This window comes from Canis lupus, chromosome X (assembly GCF_011100685.1).
Source record: "Canis lupus familiaris isolate Mischka breed German Shepherd chromosome X, alternate assembly UU_Cfam_GSD_1.0, whole genome shotgun sequence".
Taxonomy (NCBI): domain Eukaryota; kingdom Metazoa; phylum Chordata; class Mammalia; order Carnivora; family Canidae; genus Canis; species Canis lupus.
In genome coordinates, this window is record NC_049260.1 from 9,271,241 (window position 1) to 9,289,405 (window position 18,165).

An 18,165-nucleotide genomic window follows, 5' to 3' on the forward strand; every position below is an offset into this window, starting at 1 on the left:
GGAAGCAGTCAGCGGAAGGCAGTCCGGGGCTCACCCCTTTGCACCCCCAGGCACGAGGTGGAACTAGCCAGAGCTGAGACCAAGGGAGAATGCCTCAGAAAGGTGCTTGGGGGGCGGAGAAGAATTAAACCATTCGGGGATCTTGCAAAAATACATGCCACTACTGGCCCCAGTAATCTCTAACTTGGCAGAGCCATGTGAAGGAAAATTGTGAGGAAATGTGTATAAATCTGCTAAGTATAAGTGGGAAATAGAGCTCTACATAGTTAAGAAATTGTATATGGCAGCTGCTGGGTCACAAAAAGGGAAGAAAGATGTGGGCATTAGGTAGGTGCCTAAAGTGGAAGGTGAAAAGGGCCAAGAGGCCTGAGACCCTGCATTCTGTACAGAAGACCCAGGCTACCCTACCCCATGGAGTTAGAAGTCAGAAAGAATGGGACGCCTGGGTGGCTCAGCGGTTGGGCATCTGCCTTTGGCTCGGGACATGATACTGGGGTCCCGGGATCGAGTCCCGCATCAGGGCTCCCCACGAGGAGCCTGCTTCTCCCTCTGTCTGTGTCTCTGCCTCTCTCTCTGTGCCTCTCGTGAGTAAATAAAGAAAATCTTAAAAAAAAAAAAAAAGTCAGGAGGAAACTCAGTACCGGGACCCTGGGAGATGTAATCATGGATCTGAAGGACCCTAAAAATGTAAAGCCATTAGGGTCCCGGGTGCCCACCGTGGAGGTTCCCATCTTACTGATGAAAACCATCTCACAGTTAGACCAGGACAGGCAAAGAGCTAGCTAATAGAGTAGTACGGAAGGACAAATCAATGAATAATTTAAAGGATGAAGTACCCTTGGGGACCTCAAGGTGCCCAACTTGAGGACCCAGGAGATTTTGATAACCCCTAGAGTGTGATTATCAAAGCAGACCTTCAATGCTTCTGCCTGTAATGGGTTCTGGGGTGTCACCTGATGCTGGTCTTGGCGATACCTTATGGCTGTAGTATGCTTAGTGCTTGTGTCATTGCTTGACACAGGCTCCTGCTTGACATGAGTGACTCCATCTTGCTCTGTACACTCATCATTGGGAATTAGGACATTAGGAAGGTTGGCGAGAGGGCTGAAGGCGCCTGACGTTTATTTGCAACAAAATCTTTTCCCAGTGTCCTGGTTCCTTGAAATCAGCAGAAACTACTCTTCCAGTTTGGGTTGGGGGCCTTCATTTGCTGGAGCCGAATATCGAAAATTTCACTGCTCTTTCCTCTGGGTAACTCATCTAGGGTGTGAGCAAGGTGGTTTGCCAGGTTAGTCAAATCTGAAATGGACGTAGTTTCTCATTCCATCCTGGTCCTTTTAACTAAAAGGGAAAGATCCTAGAGCAGTCATTAATAACATAGAATTGAATGTTACCCCGATGGCTTCAGCATCTAAAGGAAGACCAGAATTTTCATTAAAGACAGTTTGGAGTCGATTCTACTAATCACAAACAGATCCATCAAATTTTGTGTGTAAGCCTCAATTTTGTTCCAGTCAACAGGCTTAGGAAAAGCCATTATAATTTTTCAGTGGAGATCTCCAGCCAGCTTAATAGCATCTTGCCAAAGGATAGGGGTCAGTTTGTCTAAAATCCTGCTCAGGATCTCCCCACTGGGCTAGTTTCATCCACTGTCTGGCCTGCCCGGCCCTCACCAGCAAGCACGTGCACCAACTGATAGAAACCTGAGAAAGCAAGGTGGTAAGTTCAAATCATGATTTAAATTCTTCAGCAAACCTGTGGGGGTCCCTCAGTCATTTTAGGAAACCCTATAGCTATGGCTGGAAGTTCAGCAGTAGGCCAGGGAACATAAGAAACTTGGGTCTGTTCAGGTCCTTAGGAGACTTTACATTAAAGGGGCAAGTTTTTTTTTTTCTCCCTTTTTTTTTTTTTTAAGGGGCAAGTTTTAATTGCTTCAGGAGAGGAGAGAGCAGAGGGAGACTGTGATGAAAGGAAAGTTCGGCCAAAGGATTAGCAGGTGAGAGCAGAGGAGATGAGAGGTGCAGAGAGAAGATGATTCCCAGGGGCGGGGCCTGAGCACAGGATGGCTGCCTCGGGTCTGGGGGGCAGGGTGAAGAGGCCCTAGAAGCCCCCCTTTTTTTTTAATTGTTTGCCTCATTTAGTTTATAAAGTGTATGTTGGAGAGAGGCAATTTTATATTCCTGAGAGTGTTTGGAAGCTTCAAAATACCAATTAAAATAGAAATCCCATTCCGTTTTAGAATCCTGGTGGTTGTCCAATTCAACTTTGAGAAAATTAAGTTTGGAGAGATCGAAAGTTCCCCATAATGGCCATTGAAGTTCTAAATTGCTTCTGGTTAAGCCAGTCCATTTCTTTATAAATGTGCATGTGGCAGGACCACAGGTTTTAAACATAAAACTCGCTTGGAGCCCCAGTTGGAGGGGCTGGCGTGCCCTCAGAGCGTTTTGATGATTGGGATCCTGTTTCATAGACGTGCTTCATGAACAGCCTGATTCGACAAGGAATCCGATGAAATACTGGTACAACCAAGGACCTAAATAGATCCCAAGTAAAGCCTGGAGAACTCAGACACAAGGCACGAAGCTCAAAATCCAGGAGAAAACGTACCCTTAAAACCCCAGGGTCGTTGACAAAGCAGTGCGGCCTAACAGCTCGGAGGGTGCTGCACCTGTTTGCTCCCCAGCCCCGGAGCCATCGGGGGTCCTCTCTGCATCTCAGCCTCTGATCACCGAGTAATCCTAACCTTAAACACAGACACTGCCAGTCACTCTACCGGCAAGGATGGGTTTCTTTGGGAATGAAAGAGAATTAGAAACAAACGAGGAAGGTGTGGCAAGACTGTATAGCAAGCGCGGAAGACAGGAGAAGTAGGCTTTTGAAGGAGGCCAGGGGGAAGTTGGGAAGGCTGTTAGGAACTAGAAGGTTTTCTTCAGTATGGTGTGTTAGGAGAAAACCTAAATGATCTCAACATTATGATGTAATTCCTTCCTGTGCGTTTTTACATGAATACACTCTTGTGTATTTAATGGGCATAGTTTGTGGCTGTTGGGAGTGAAATTTTTTTTGTTTCAATTTTGAGGTGTAATTGACAACATTGTGAGTCCGAATGAAATCTTTTCAGCTTATATATTTTAGGGTTGGTGTATGAGAATATTACTGTTTACAGTAAAATGCCGACCTCTTTTCTTGGGTTTAATCTATGTGTAGTCTCTTCTGTGTATTTTCTTTTTTTCTTTTTCTTTCCTTTTTTTTTTTTTTTTATTTTGGATGTAGACAGCCATGGTCCAGGATTTATGATACAGAAACTAAAGCTATGGAGAAGTTAGGTTACTTTTAAAGAGGATACAGTGACAATAAATCACCTGGCATCCCTTCTTTGAAGTAGCAAATTCTTGATCGCCGTATGGTGTTCTTTTTTTCAGTCTGGTTTTCGTTGAATTTGTGATGGTACGAGCTTCCAGCTGTAGTACATCAAGTCTTCAGGAGCTGGCCTGGGCTCTCAGGGCTGTGCAGGGGAGGCTCTGGCTCCCTTCTCAGCATCCCCTTACACTCCCTCCCAGACCAGCCTGTGGCCACAGTGGACTTCTTGCAGTCCCTGCATGTAACATCTCGGCCTCTGTGATGTCACACATGTTGCTTTTTTCTGGAACACTGGTCTCTCCTCTCTCTCCTCTCTGCCGGCCACACCTTAAAAGTAGTTTCCTCCAAGGGGCTTCTGGTTACCAGTCTCCTTAAACTGGATGCCCTTCATGCTATCCTCAGTACCTTTTATTTTGCACAGTTGTCACTATTTGAATTGTATAAAAAGTGATGTTAACGTGTATATATTTGTTTGCTTCTTTGATATTTGTTCTCTCTACCTGGTGTCAAGCACATTGTCTTGCAACAGCGTACGTAAGTCGTAAACATTGGGCGAATAAAATGGAATGCATATCTTCCGTTCTGAGAATGTAATTTCCTTGTTATTAATAATCAAATAATTTAAAGTATTAAATGACATGTTAATTTTATTAATGCATCTCTTCCCTTCTCTTTTCCTGTTATAAAATCTCCATCTTTATGTTTTAGAGCCGAGCTCCGATTTCTGCGAAACTTGTGGCCAATATGCTCTCGGTCGCTGGGGCCGATCACATCATCACCATGGACCTGCATGCTTCTCAGATCCAGGTTCCAGCATTTTCTTCCTTGCCCTTGGTGGTGGTGATCGGGGGCTTAATGCAACTGGTTGAATCCTAACTCTATTAAGTTAAATTGTTTTCGAAGGGGGTGACGTGAGTCGTGTTTAAGTTTGTATGCGGTGGCTCTCCTTAGATTTTCATCTTTAGTGGACTTGGAAACATGGTTGAAGGTTGTTACCGCTGTCTGCCACCAACTTGCAAACGGCTTCAGAGGAGTGGGAATGGCTTCTTGGTAGTCAGCCTTACAATTCCATCTCCACTCCTCAAATAATTACAGTGGCAGAGTTGTGACGTATGTTTTTTCACCCTCCTCATAGCTTAGTTCTTCATCTATAAAACAGGCCACTTTATACTGTGCCTCCTCTGTGATACCATGAATATGAAGAAGCGTTTGGCTTATAATAAGGTGCTTAATTAAGACAACAAACCTCACTGCCCTGCAAGACCGTTCTCCTATTCCTTAGGATATAGGCAACCCTAAGATAATAGGTTTCCAAAGATAATGGGTTGGACTTACATAGGCTCCCGGAATGTATCTGTCTGTCAATGTAATTCTGTTAAAATCAAGAAAAGGGAGTCTGTTGAAGGCTTCTTTTGAATAAAAAATTCAAATTTGACTTCATGCAAGAGGTTCTCTTTAAAACAAAACTGTGCGGTGTGTCGCGCACTTCTCCCCTTAGGGCTTCTTTGACATCCCGGTGGATAACCTGTACGCGGAGCCCGCCGTCCTGCAGTGGATCCGAGAGAACATTGCTGAGTGGAGGAACTGTATCATTGTCTCGCCCGACGCCGGGGGAGCCAAGAGGTAGGCAGACGCGCGGTTTTGCTTTGTTTTATTTTTTTTAATATGTTAGATAAGGAAGCACGTTCTGAATTACTTAATGCTCTGTTTTGTAAATGAACAAGTAAGGGGACTGCAGTCCTCACCTGCAGGGCAGGGAGCGGTCCTCTTTGTCATCGTTCATGCAAGAAGTACAGGCACGTCTTTGTTTTCAGCAAATATGTTTCAGTCGGTGGTTTTAAGAGTCTATTTGTTTGAGAGAGAGAGAACAAGCACGAGCCAGGGGAGCAGCAGAGGCAGAGGGAGAAGCCGCTCCCCGCTGAGCAGGGAGCCCGATGGGGAGCTCGATCCTAGGACCCCGGGATCACGACCCGAGCCGAAGGCAGATCCTTCACCGATGGAGCCCTCAGGTGCCCCAGTGCTGGTTTTTAAGTTACTTTTTTCTGACTATAAAAGCAACGAGCCCAATTGGAAAATAAGACTTTTAATTAACAACACGATTGACTAAGCTAGTCCCTCCTCCTATAAACACCTGACAGTGGAGGCCAAAATAGCGTTTTAAAAAAGAAATCTGTGTCCATAGAACACCAGGAAAAAAGGAAATGTCCAGGGCTGGGAAATAAAGAAGGGCTGAAGACCCTGCTTACGTGGCCTGGCGGGGGGTTATCAGATCCAAGAAGAGGCTGCTGGCTTGGGTGTTAACTGCCCACGTAGAGGTCTTCAGAGAGAAGGGAGATGAAAGTTTGACCTCTCCCCAGTGGCACAGGGGGACAGCCAGCTTTACTCAGGCCTTTGGGGGGGTGGGGGTGGGGAGGACAGAATAGCCACTCATGAGAAATCGGACTGAGAGCCTGTGCCCTGTGCAGGTGTGCGGTGAGCTCTGCGTGCCCCTTGGTGCGGGGATCCCTACGCTAAGAACACTTGGTCCCGGGCCACCGGGAATCCCACTGTCCCAGCTGAGCACTCCCCACGGGAGACCGCCTCGCGCCTGATGATCCCCGGGAGGGCACAGCCCACCCGGAGCCGGCGTGCGCAGAGGAGTCGGCGGCAGGCGGCCGGCCCTGTGGGGTGACAGGACACTTTCTGGACCGTAAAATGACCAGCTTGGACAGAAAGGGACACGCTACCCAAAGCGTCCCAATGCTAGCACACTGACTAGCGTGAGAAAGTGGCCCTGAGCCTCGGATCGGGGGACCTCGCAGGCGTTGGGAATGAAGGAACAGTCAGTGCAGGGAGCTCAGAATGAAGGGCGACGACGACGCAACACGGATTTGAGACGCTCTGCTCTTCCGCGACCCGACGTGACCCTGTCGCACGGGGCAGCGGCCTCCTGGAAAAGGAAGACAGGGTGCTTGGGGCTTCAGGGCCCAGGTGTAGGGGCCTCTGTCAGGGAGGGAGAGGGACAGAAGACCTCTGTCAGTCCATTGCAAAAGCAAAGAAGCTGATAAACGTGCCAGGAGTGCCCTGCAGCCGCCCAGCTCCAGGACGTACGTCTGTAACCTGCAGATGCGTCACCTGGCTCTCTTGTCCACCTGTAGCCTGGTTAAGGGACTTAGAATCAAACTAAAAAGCTCAGGAGTGGCCCAGAAAGCTGTCATGAACCCGAGCTGGGAAGCAGAGGTGCTAATTCTTAGAAGAGCCACGATGAGCACCAAGCTGCCATCTCTGGTGCTTGGTCCCCCGCACAGGAGAGGGGGTGAACAGGTGGGGCTGGGCCTCTGACAGCAGCAGGAAGTGGCCGTTGACAGGAAGGAGACACAAATACATCAGAGTCGGAAGCAGAAAGTGAGCGGCAAAGCCCCCATGCAGGGACCTCTGGGTCAAAGCACGCGGAGTGTCTGCCCGCGTAAGAACTCGGGGCAGTGGGGGCGCCTGGGGGGCTCAGTCACTTAAGCATCTGCCTTGGCTCCGGTCATGATCTCAGGTCCTGGGATCAAGTCCCACGTTGGGCTCCCTGCTTAGCGAGGAGTCTACTTCTCCCTCTGCCCCTCCCCCTGCGCTCGCTCACACTCGCTTTCTCTCTCTCGTTCGCGCTCTCTCTTTCTCTCTCTCTCTCTCTCTCTCTCTTATTAAAAAAAAACACAGGGAATGTGAGTGGCATTTTGGAGTTATTTCTATAGCAAATGCTTGCTGTTCACTTGGAAACCTTAGTAAGTCACATAGTGGACTCCCTTCAAATATGGTGAATCCACTGGTGCGATGGAAGGTTCGAGGTGAACAAGCAGGCCAGAGGTACCTGAGCATAAGATGTAACTTGTTTTTAGTAACAGTTTTATTAAGATAGAAGTCATCTACTTACCGTCCACCTACTTAAAGTGCACAGCTCAGTGCCTTTCACTGTGTTCGTACAGTTGTGCCTCCATCACCACCACCGAGTTCCGGACGTGTTCATCACCCCCAAAGAAGCCTGTTCCCAATAGCCAGGCGCTCCCCATTCCCTCTGCCCCCGGCCCCTGGTCACCACTCATCTCTTCTCTGTGTCTCTGGACATTTCATATGGATAGATCATGCAATATGTGGTCCTTGTGTCTGGTGTATTCTTTTTTTTTTTTTTTTTTTTTGAAGATTTTATTTACTTAAGAGAGACAGTAGGAGCGAGAGAAGCAGCAGAGGGGAGAAGCAGGCTCCCTGCCGAGTGAGGACCCCAATGTGGGGCTCGATCCCAGGACCCCAGGATCATGACCTGAGCTGAAGGCAGACGCTTCACCCACTGAGCCACCGAGGCACCCCCCCATTTCCTTCTTTAGAGGCCTCTGTTCTTCCCAGTGCCAGAATTCCGTTATTCAGACATGTCCCCCTTTTTACTTCATACAAATGGAAATATCTGCTTTTTAAAAAACATCCTCATCCCATCTTAGCAGCGATTCCACAGCTGTGCAGTACATCTACTCTATTGCTCTTTCCAGCTGGGTGATAATTCGTCATAGGCATAGATCATCGTTCCTTTATCAGGTCGCCCCGTTCCTCACTTGGGGGTACCATTGTGTGTCCTCTTAAGCACCGTCCCGCCACACTGTACTTACTACATTTTGTGTACATTCAGGTCTCTTTCTAGAAGAGACCAGGTCCTGGGGCAAGAGCCGTTCGGGTTTTGATGGACAGTGACAAAATAATTGGGTCTTTCGGAAAAGGTAGACGGGTCAGCGCTCCGAGTGTGGACGCGGGTGACTTTCTCCGAGGCCTGCTTGTGGAGCAGACATCGTCTGGTTTATAAACAGATGGCGATGATACGGGATCTTTTCCTGTTAATTCTGGTTGCCGTGGACAAGGTCAAGCGCCCTCTGCGGCCTGCTGCTTTTCCCCGAGGGCCTGGTCGTGCCTCTGCCTGTTGTCACGTTGGCCGGAAGCCTTTTCCTCCGGATCGTTAGGAGTTCTGTGCAGACAGGAGGTCACATCTTTGTTTCCTGTGGGGGTGGGGGCGGTGCAGATACTTCCCCGAGTTTTTCATGTCTTCCCTTGGTGTATTTTTCATCTCTGCAAGACTTTTTAGAACGTCGCTTCTGTCGTCATTTATCTCTTCATGTTCTGACTTCTGGGTGTAGGAAGTTTTCACCCTCCTCAATTCTTCTTCTCCCATGATTTCATATATTTTAAGACAAATTGCCTTCTTCCCTTTTTAATGTTCCAATTTTTCTTCCATCTGATATTTGTTTTGGAACAAAGAGTGAAGAAGAATCCAGCTTTTTCTCCCCCCAGCTATCTGGTTGTTCCAAAACTATTTGTTAAATAATCCATCTTTCCCCTGCTGATTTGAAACACCATTTTATGCACCAAATTCCCCTATCTACTTGCCAACTCTTGCCTTTTCTTTCTTTTTTTTGGGGGGGGGGATTTATTTATTTCAGAGAGGGGGAGGGGCGGAGGGAGAATGAGAATCTCAAGCTGACTCCATGCTGAGTGCAGAGCCTGACTCGGGGCTCGATCCCAGGACCCTGAGATCACGACCTGAGCTGAACCCTAGAGTCAGATGCTTAACCCACTGAGCCACGCAGGTGTCCCAACTGTTGCTTTCAAAAATGCAGAACCAACGAAGCAGAGTTAATGGCCAGCACTGAGATGCTGTCCTTTTCCAGGTCACCTTTAAAGCTGTCCCACTCGAGCAGCCCTGCTCCCTCTGCCAGGGACCATCAAGCTTTTTAAGAGCATATATTTTGGAATTTTTTTGCCACTTCCTTCCTTTTCCCCCCAAGTTTCGTTACCTCCTTCCTACTGTGGAGTAAGCTGCTCCCCAGCGGACAGAACAGTCACAGCGGTAACACGTGATAATGCAGTAGATACTACCACTGGCATCTTTGCTTGATGCAAAATAGTCATTTCATCAAAGGAAACAGGTCTCTGACCAACTAGAACTTTCTGCCTTTGCGAAAAGCCTCAAAGCTTGACACACTGCAGGTAAAACTTAACATTGCCACAAGAGGTCACTGTCCGGTAGGCTTTGCGGCTCGGTTGGCTCGGGCTAAGGAAGAGTGAACCTTAGCAGGGAGCACACCTACTGCCCGTCAGTAGTAACGTGAAACTGGTGTGGGAAGTTGGTGAAATGAAATAATTCAGGTTTAACTTTTATTGTTTTTCTTCCGGAAAGCACGTAAACACGTGTGTCGAAGAAACAGAAATGAAACTGCATGTGATTTGGGTTCCAGCTTGCCCTGCCTGAGGTTTCCGTGTGATACGTTGTCTCAACAGGAGTTGTTAGGAACACACCTTAAGTGTCCTGTACGTGGAAAAGGAGGATTGTAGCCCCGTGCCCAGAGCTCACTGATCAGCCTGGCCTGCCACCTTCTCTTTCTGGTGCCAGCCCAGCCCTTTCTGAGTGAGTGACTTTGGAGCATTTGCCAGGGATGAGGAGAGAAACTCAAGGTTTACAAGCCCCAAGGCCTGCAGCGCAGCGAAAGTCCACTTTCATAAGCCCCAGTGTGGTATGTGCCTTTGTGAGCTAGGACTTCTGTCCCCACTGGCTGCACCACAGACTGAGCGAGTGGCGGTTTCTAAATCACTTGATTTGAGTTGTGTCTATGACTTGTATTTTTTTCTATTTTATTGAGTTTCATATATGCTGTATTTTTCTTGCTGCTAATGCTTTTTTCCTTATGCTTTTTTTTGAAAGTTTTATTTAAGACTATTTATTTATTCATGAGAGACAGAGAGAGAGAGAGGCAGAGACACAGGCAGAGGGAGAAGCAGGCTCCATGGAGGGAGCCTGACGCAGGACTCGATCCCGGGTCCCCAGGATCACGCCCTGGGCTGAAGGCGGCGCTAAACTGCTGAGCCACCCGGGCTGCCCTTTTTGAAAGTTTGTATTTAAATTCCAGTTCACACACAGTGTAATATCAGTTTCAGGTGTACAATACACCTGATTGTACACGTGCCCGTGATTTTTTTTTTAAAGTATGCACAGGCACTAACAGATTCCCATATTGATTTCCCATCCAGTACTTCCATCCAGTGGTCCAGGCACCCGGCGTTCGTTGCCAGGTGCCACGAACACAAGGCCACCTCTGCACTTGTCTCCCCGCGGCTTGTCTACTGTGCACCCCAGGCCAGGCCTGTCTTTCCAAGTGAGCCCCGATTACCTCGTTATCTTGAGCGTGGCTGGTTAACCGTGTTCCTAAAATACGACCATAGACGTCAAGGGCTTTTCTTCTGTTGACAGTATTTTGCATGTCTGGCTGTGTGTTCGAGCAGGGTCACGTCGATTGCAGACAGGTTGAATGTGGAATTCGCCTTGATTCACAAAGAGAGGAAGAAAGCAAATGAAGTGGACCGGATGGTTCTGGTGGGTGACGTGAAGGACCGCGTGGCTATCCTCGTGGACGACATGGCTGACACCTGTGGCACCATCTGCCACGCCGCGGACAAGTACGAGGGGTGGCGTGGGGAAGCGTTAGAGCATCGCATTAGGAAAGGAAAAATGTCAGCTCTTAAAAACTGGCCTGTTCTTCCTAATGATTGCTGATTGCTGGGGGGGGGTGGCCTTTCAGGCCCATTTATTTTTTTCTTGGTGGAAGACAATCCCCTGGGCCTTTAGGGCCTGGTTTTCATTTTCCAGGATGAGCTTTCAGTGTCTGGAAAAGGATCCAAGAAGGTGCTCCCCCCGCACCTGAGCACGGAGGGAAGAGACCGTCTTGTGGGCTCCTTTGGGCCTGGTCTTCCTTCTCTTTGGCCTTCGCTTGAGCCTCCCCCGCTGCGGCTCCCGAAGGTTCGAGAGCTGGGCCGTGGCAAGTGGGAGCCGTGGTACGGAGCGCTGGGCGCGGGGCCGCTCTGACTTGAGCCGGGCTGCAAGCACGCAGCTCCCACTGGGCCAAAGGCAGTGTGAAACCAAGAATGCAAAATCTGTCAGTAGTTTAGATTGAATGTGGCTCAAAATGATGGTAGTTTGGCTTTATTTTTTTTTTAATATTTTATTTATTCATGAGAGACACGGGTGGGGGTGGTGGGAGCAGAGACACAGGCAGAGGGAGAAGCAGGCTCCACACAGGGAGCCCGACATGGGACTCTATCCCAGGTCCCCAGGATCACACCCTGGGCTGAAGGTGGCGCTAAACCGCTGGGCCACCCAGGCTGCCCGGTAGTTTGGCTTTATCAGTTGAAACCAGCGGTTCTCAACCAAGGACAGTTTTTGCTCCCCGGGAGACATTTGGCAGTGTCTGGAGACGATTTTGGTTGTCACAGCCGAGGGTCAGGGGGTGGCTGCTAGTGGAGAGGCCTGGGATGCTGCTCAGCAAAGCATTATGTGGGCCCAAGGCCAAGGCTGATAATCCCTGATTTAGCGGAATACAAAAGGTTTTGCCAGTACGTACCTTCAAAGATTGTTTTCAAGGCTAATAAATGTGAGTCAGATTGGTTTTCTGTTTTTCTTTATGGAACACACTTTTTGCCTTTTAATTCACACTGAGGGGAGAATGTTTCAGGAATATTTGTGTACACTTAATTGTTTTGCTCTCTGCTTTACAGGCTGCTCTCCGCCGGAGCCACCAAGGTTTATGCTATCCTTACACACGGGATCTTCTCTGGGCCAGCTATTTCCAGAATAAACAACGCCGCCTTTGAGGCTGTTGTCGTCACAAACACCATTCCGCAAGAGGACAAAATGAAACACTGTCCCAAGATTCAGGTACTGCTACACAGCAGGCAGAGGCACGCAGTGAGGAATCTACCTTGAGCCCCAAAAGATAGCGCTGAGTCTTGTGTGTGTGACTGCGTGTGTGACATGCTTGCCCAGGGATAGCTGCCAGATGCTGTGGCTTCCCGTAACGGGGGGTGGGATTCACGTTAGGTCTGAGAAAGGCTGGGGCCGGTGCAGGTCAGAGTTGGAAATAGTCAAAACCACACTAGAAAAGCAGTTAAGAACAGGCTGTTGTTGCAAAAAAGTTTTGGTGGAATGCAGCCACACATATTCATTGACGTATCGTCTGTAGCTGTCGTCACGCTACGATGACTTGAGTCGAGTCTGGCCCCGCAGAGCTGAAGATATTTACCGTTGGTAAATTATTTTTACCCAAAAGCTACTCACTGAACCCTGAGTGAGGTGATCACAGCTGTGCTCTCTTTTTTTTTTTTTTAAGATTTTATTTATTTATTCATGAGAGACACAGGCAGAGGGAGAAGCGGGCTGCCTGCGGGGAGCCCGATGCGGGACTCAATCCCAGGACTTGGGGATCACGCCCTGGGCTAAAAGCAGGCAGACAGCTACCCAGGTGTCCCCAGCTGTGCTCTTAAGTGACGCAGTCACTGCGTTTTTGGAAACTAAGAAGAAAACCTTCCATGTGATGATTGAGTAAAATCAAACAGACAACCCAAGGAAAGGCTATCTCTGAGTACCAGTGACCCCGAAAAGCCTTTGATTGAAGGTCTCGCCTCCAGGGACCCACTTGTGATTGTAATTGGAAGGTAGAAACGGGCGCAGGTTGGGGGGGGTTGGTGATCGCGCGTCTTTGTGCTGGAGAAGTCGTTCCTGGGCTCTCTGGCTTCTAAGTTTTTCGTGGACTCCGACTGAGGTGTCCCACTGTCCTCTCCCCTTTTCTGTTGGCCTTTAGGTCATTGATATCTCGATGATCTTGGCAGAGGCGATCCGAAGAACGCACAACGGTGAATCCGTGTCCTACCTGTTCAGCCACGTCCCGCTATAGGCCCGGACGTGAGGTGTGGAGCAGGCCTGCTCGGGCCGCTGCCTTGTGTGCGTTTGCCTGACTTTAGTTTTAGGACTCAGCAACTCTAGGATAATGCAAAAGCGTCCGATCTTTGTACCCTGCAAGATCCATTGTTTCCCCCCTCTCAAGCTCAAGACCATTTACTTCTGGTTTGGGAGGGGTAGGGGGAGGGTGGTGGTTATCTGATCTTTTTACATGAACTGTCCTTAAGGTCATCCTGGCTCATTCTGACAGGTGACCTTTCTTTTGTTTTACCAGTACTCCGAGGCCACAACTTTCAAGTATGTAATTCCACTGCGGAAGGTCATAGTCTTGTCTACTTCGAGGTCGCCAAAGGTGACTTCAGATTAAAGCCTTCTGTGTAAATACTGATAATGCCTATGGACATTTGGGTCAAACCCTGTATACAGAATTAGCCTTTTCCTTCCAAGTGCACCTTAGAAAATTTATAATACCCTGAATTCGGTTGGGTTTTTTTTGTTTGTTTGTTTTTTTGCTTTTTTAGTAACCAGGTTTCAAATAAACCTTTGTTATCGTGCTCAATTCGACCAAATTTTAGGTAGCTTCAGAGGGCTGCTGACACATTTACTTTCTGATAAACATTAGACATTATCACAAGCAATTCAGCATTTCTTTGGTTGTTGTTACCACTGCTGAGAAACGCATTATAACTGCCACTTACCTGAAATGTCGCGTTCTGAAATTCCAAAATTATGTTCAGCAATGGATCTGATTGAGAAAGTGTCAAGATAGACCCTACAGGCTCGCTGGTGCCACTCAAGCTGCGCTCTGGCCATCCGAGGCGGACGGCTCTGCAAGCGGCTCTGCAAGCAGCAACTCCGTCCTACCATCTTTTTTATGGCCTCTTTTTAGCTCTAGCTTTTACTTCGCCTTCTTTCCAATAATCTCACGTTGTGGGTCTCCACCAAAACCAAGACTCCCCTAAGTTCCCTCAGGCTTACTAGTGTCTGTTCGTTATTTGTTCCTGACATCATAAAAAGGCGAATTTTTGTGAGTACCACCAAATGCATATTTAAACATCACCTCCTTCGTTTTGATTTAATAGTCTTTTGCCTTTTGTAATCAGAAGTAGCAGGTCTCCTAGACAACTGATTGTTTTAACTAAAACTGTTACATGAAAACGTGGGTAAGAAAGGCCTACAAAGAAAGTACAAATAAGTAAGCATTAATTGCTTCATTGAGATAAGGTTCAAGTGGTGGCCCAAGAGTGATCATGGAGGCAAAGATTGCTTTATCCACAGATGGCGCTTGACAGCATCTTCCTCAGTGGGGTGCATCCCTAAGGCGAGCTTTGACTCCCCATGAGTGTTGGTAGATGCGCACTGGTGCACAACCAACTAAATTCTTCAGCCCGGAAAGAAGAGAATTTGCCTGCGTAGACAAAGGCTGGGAATAATAACAATCCCTCCCTTCTGCTGAATCTTAAAACTTGAAGAGAGGAAATTGCCTGATCTAAGTTTTGCAGGTGGCAAAACCAAATCTTTAAGTCACTTGAACAGCAATTTTTAAGATTTCAAACTTCAGTCCAGCAGAGGTTGAAGTTTAGCAAGTATCGTGTTGGTCATTGCAGAGACCGGCATTTTGCTGTACCTTAAAATGGTTTTTGAAAAAAACAATGGCATTCTAGCCTGGTAGAGTCAGCTATGCGATACCTATTGGCTCTACCTAGGAAGAGTTGACTTGATAATGTAAAGAGCCTCCTTAGATGTATGTAATTTTTAGTTTTGATAAATGAGTGATATCTGTTTCTTGGAATTTCTATGCAAAGACAGATGAAAATGTAGTTACAGACACACGCAGGTAGACGGCCTTGGCATATAAGCATAGACATGTTGACATGACTGACGAGAGGTGATTTAAACGTGATCATTTCGCCTTCAGATTGAGTCTAAGATACAGAGCTAGTTTTAAAATAATCCTCAGATAAAAATCTGCATTGTCATCGAATTAACTGACTTTTTCTCTCTTTTGGCCTCACTTTTTGTTTTCAAGTAGTTCTGCTATATTCACTAATTCGACTAGACTTGGCCATACACGGGGGCGATGTAGACCTCAACCATTTGATGGTTTCAGCTCCAGAAAGATGATGGGGGTGGCCTCAGGAGCGGCCCGATCGCAGAACTTGTGTATCCCTTGCCGCTGGTGTGCAAGCATTCAGGGAAACCACCCAGTGTATCGGTTCTGTCCAACTCTGCCGAATGGAGCTGGACTCATGGATATCTAGCCGAAAAGGGGAGCCAGAGAAGTACATGCATACCAAAGCTGCTCGTCCTCCAACTTAAATGATATTAATCAACCTGCAGATAATTCATACTAGAACTTGCCTTTGTTTAGATGTCCCTTAGATTCAGGAATGTATCATTTGCAGTGCTTGTATTGGTTTAGAACACACGATTTTAAGATCATCCACCACTGTACTAAAACATTTCAATAAAATCATGCTACTTCTTTCTATCATAGTTTGTGTCATCATTACGGAGTGCTGTGTTTTGACGGGGGGACCCGAACGTGTTTGGTACTTGAGGATTATAGCCTGGCAGATACAATTACAGAAAAGCTGGAAGTTAATGGAAGTCAGCTCTTGTCTGTTTTGAAGGTATTTCTTTGGGGAGTGACCAGCAGTCTCCTCGTCCCAAAGTGTAACAGCCGTGCCACATAAGATGACGCAAGTTGAACATTCTAGACGTTGCCTGTAACATTGGAGATCACACGGTATGCTTACACATTATAGTAGTAATGGTTGGTGTCCCCAGATTGGAGCAGACCAAACGTAGGCCCCATCGAGTTTTTCCATCTGCTCTGATTTCAGAAGCACCAAGAGTTTCCTGCTCCCTTGAAGCAACTATCTATTCAGTGAAGCTTTAAATTACTCTTGGGGGACAAAGGAAATTTATAATTCTGTTCTCCCGCCAAAGCTCAGCTTTATAGTGTGGGTAGTGCTGAGAGTGGCAGCATTTTGCCTCAAAAGTTCCAGCAAAATATAAAGAATTAAAACAGTCTTCCAGAGAATGTCACGGTTTAAGACCCAACATGATGGAATGTACTAGAAGGAAGAAAAATGATGGAGACCTGGAATCCAAAAACTCTTAGACCTAAAAATGCTGTCACATGTCTTCCGGAAGGGTTTCCTTTCATATGGGCAGATCCTGCCAGCTGACAGGCCAAGTGTCAAAGGGAAAACAGGAATTCTCGGGGGTTCAGGGGATCGATCAGGCTGGGGAGATCAGAAAGGGCTTTGTGAAGGGACTGCCATTATAGATGATCATTCCTGGAGGAATCTTCCAGAATCGCGTGGCTCTATTCCAGCAGGGACTGAAGCAGGACAGCATAGGGCATTTGGTACACGATATGTTTGAGGTTGGCCGAGGAGGCTGGAAGGTAAGGGCTGAAGCACGTCACCAGAGCGTTGACCTCTATTGCATGGAGAAGTCTCCAGAATGCCTCCTTTTCGCTGCAGATCTTCACCTTACTGATTCATTTTCCTGCAGCCCAGGGTCCCGCCCCTCCACCTTCTCCCTGCCCTTGCTTTCCAGAGTTGCTTCACTGTGGTTTCAGCTCTGTCTTCTCCGACAGCGAAGCGCGTGATGCCCAGAGATTTTACCACTTAGTACGTCAAGGCAACAGCCAAAGCTCTTTGGGAGCGTTGCTTCACGTCTCGTGCCTCAGTTTCCATAGATGGGAAATGGCCTAACAGGGCTTGTACTGGGGTGTGACGGGGACTGCATGAGATCCCTAGACGTTTTGCACAGTACTTTCCGCCTTAAGGGCAGGCGTCTTAAATCTTCCTTTGAAAGAAGCTAAGTAGATGCGAAGCCGCAGGATTTTCATGCATTTTGCAGATGTCAAGGCTCGTGCATGTGTGGTCTCCTCACAAGCGTGTCGTCCTGACATGTGACTGTCAACGACGGCGGTCGGTGGTGACAAGTGGCTGCATGTAGAGAATCCTTGCAGTGGCATAGAGCTGCCGGGGAAGAAGGGCACACGCGCCCCGGGGTGGATCGGGGCCGTTCCCAAAGACCCGGTTCGATTCTCCTTCCCGCACAAAGACCAGCAAAGGCGGCGCCGGTGTAAAGGGTAAGGGCGCTCCGCCCTGGGGGCTTCCCCAGCTGAGGACTTAGGGGCGTAAATGCACCCCGAATAAGACCGTCCTGTGGTGGCAGGCCAGGCCCTCAGAGCCCTGCAGGGGGGGAGCAGGGCCCTCCCTGGGGCTGCAGGCCAGGTGGTGGCCGCACGGCCCATGCCCCCGCCGCACCTTGCCGTCGCCGCCGTCAGCCGCCCCTCCGCGTAGGGCTCTGTCCCCCCAGCGCTGTCCGGGGACCGCGAGCCGGTGGCCGGGCCGCGGAGTCCTGCCGCTTGGCCTGCGGGCGCGACGGGCCGGGCCGCTCGGGTCCCCGCCTGGGCGGTGTCACTGTCCACCTCCGTTACGAGGCGGGCGTCGGTGACCCGCCGCCTGGGGTCCACACGCCCACCGGGGGCTCCCCGTCTTTGGCAGCCGCTCTGCCACCAGCGGGCCCTGTCTTTGTCCCCGTCTTCGGTGGCTCGGCCCGGGGACAGGAGGCCACCGGGTGCCCGCCACCCGTCTGGGGCCCGGAGCTCGGTGCAGCGCTGAGCCCGAGGAGAGGCCGAAGCCCAGCCGCCCTGCCCCGCAACGCGGTCGCCCGTGCTCTGACCTGTTGGCTCCCGCCGCCCACGCCGCGCGATCGGGCCGAGCCTCGATCCGGTGACCTGGCGGGCTCCAGCCTCGGCAGCCCACACACAGGGTGCCGGCCCACCCCGCCCCCGAACACGTGCTGCTGGCCCACGTGCACTTTCCGGCTGTGGGTGCGCACCTCCCCGCGGGTTCCTGAGGGAGCGTGAATAGGGTGGTCATCTGGGGACGTGGTGGCCTCGGCCTTGGGCTTCTCCCTGCCTGGCCTCGCGGCCACCATCCTCATCCCCCACCGGTTTACACTGTCCTAATGGCAGAGTTCCGTGGTCAAAAGGAAAACCAGCAGCAGTCATTTTACATGTTTTTAAATTTGCATTTCAAAAGAGCGAT

General features: G+C 49.0%; 1 protein-coding gene across 6 annotated transcripts in view; it reads left to right on the top strand.

Moving 5' to 3' along the window:
• PRPS2 (phosphoribosyl pyrophosphate synthetase 2) overlaps window positions 1-18,165 on the top strand; it is a 45,338-nt gene that overhangs the window by 21,681 nt on the left and 5,492 nt on the right. For 3 of the 6 annotated variants that reach the window (XM_038586823.1, XM_038586826.1, XM_038586828.1), the window contains 5 exons: window positions 4,069-4,167; window positions 4,859-4,983; window positions 10,642-10,815; window positions 11,911-12,070; window positions 12,993-15,584. In XM_038586823.1, coding sequence (XP_038442751.1) covers window positions 4,069-4,167; window positions 4,859-4,983; window positions 10,642-10,815; window positions 11,911-12,070; window positions 12,993-13,085 — 651 coding nt within the window. In that variant the 3' untranslated portion in view covers window positions 13,086-15,584. Of the gene's footprint in view, window positions 1-3,660; window positions 3,762-4,068; window positions 4,168-4,858; window positions 4,984-10,641; window positions 10,816-11,910; window positions 12,071-12,992; window positions 15,585-18,165 lie in introns of those variants that run through there. The other 3 variants (XM_038586824.1, XM_038586825.1, XM_038586827.1) reach the window with 2 other exon arrangements.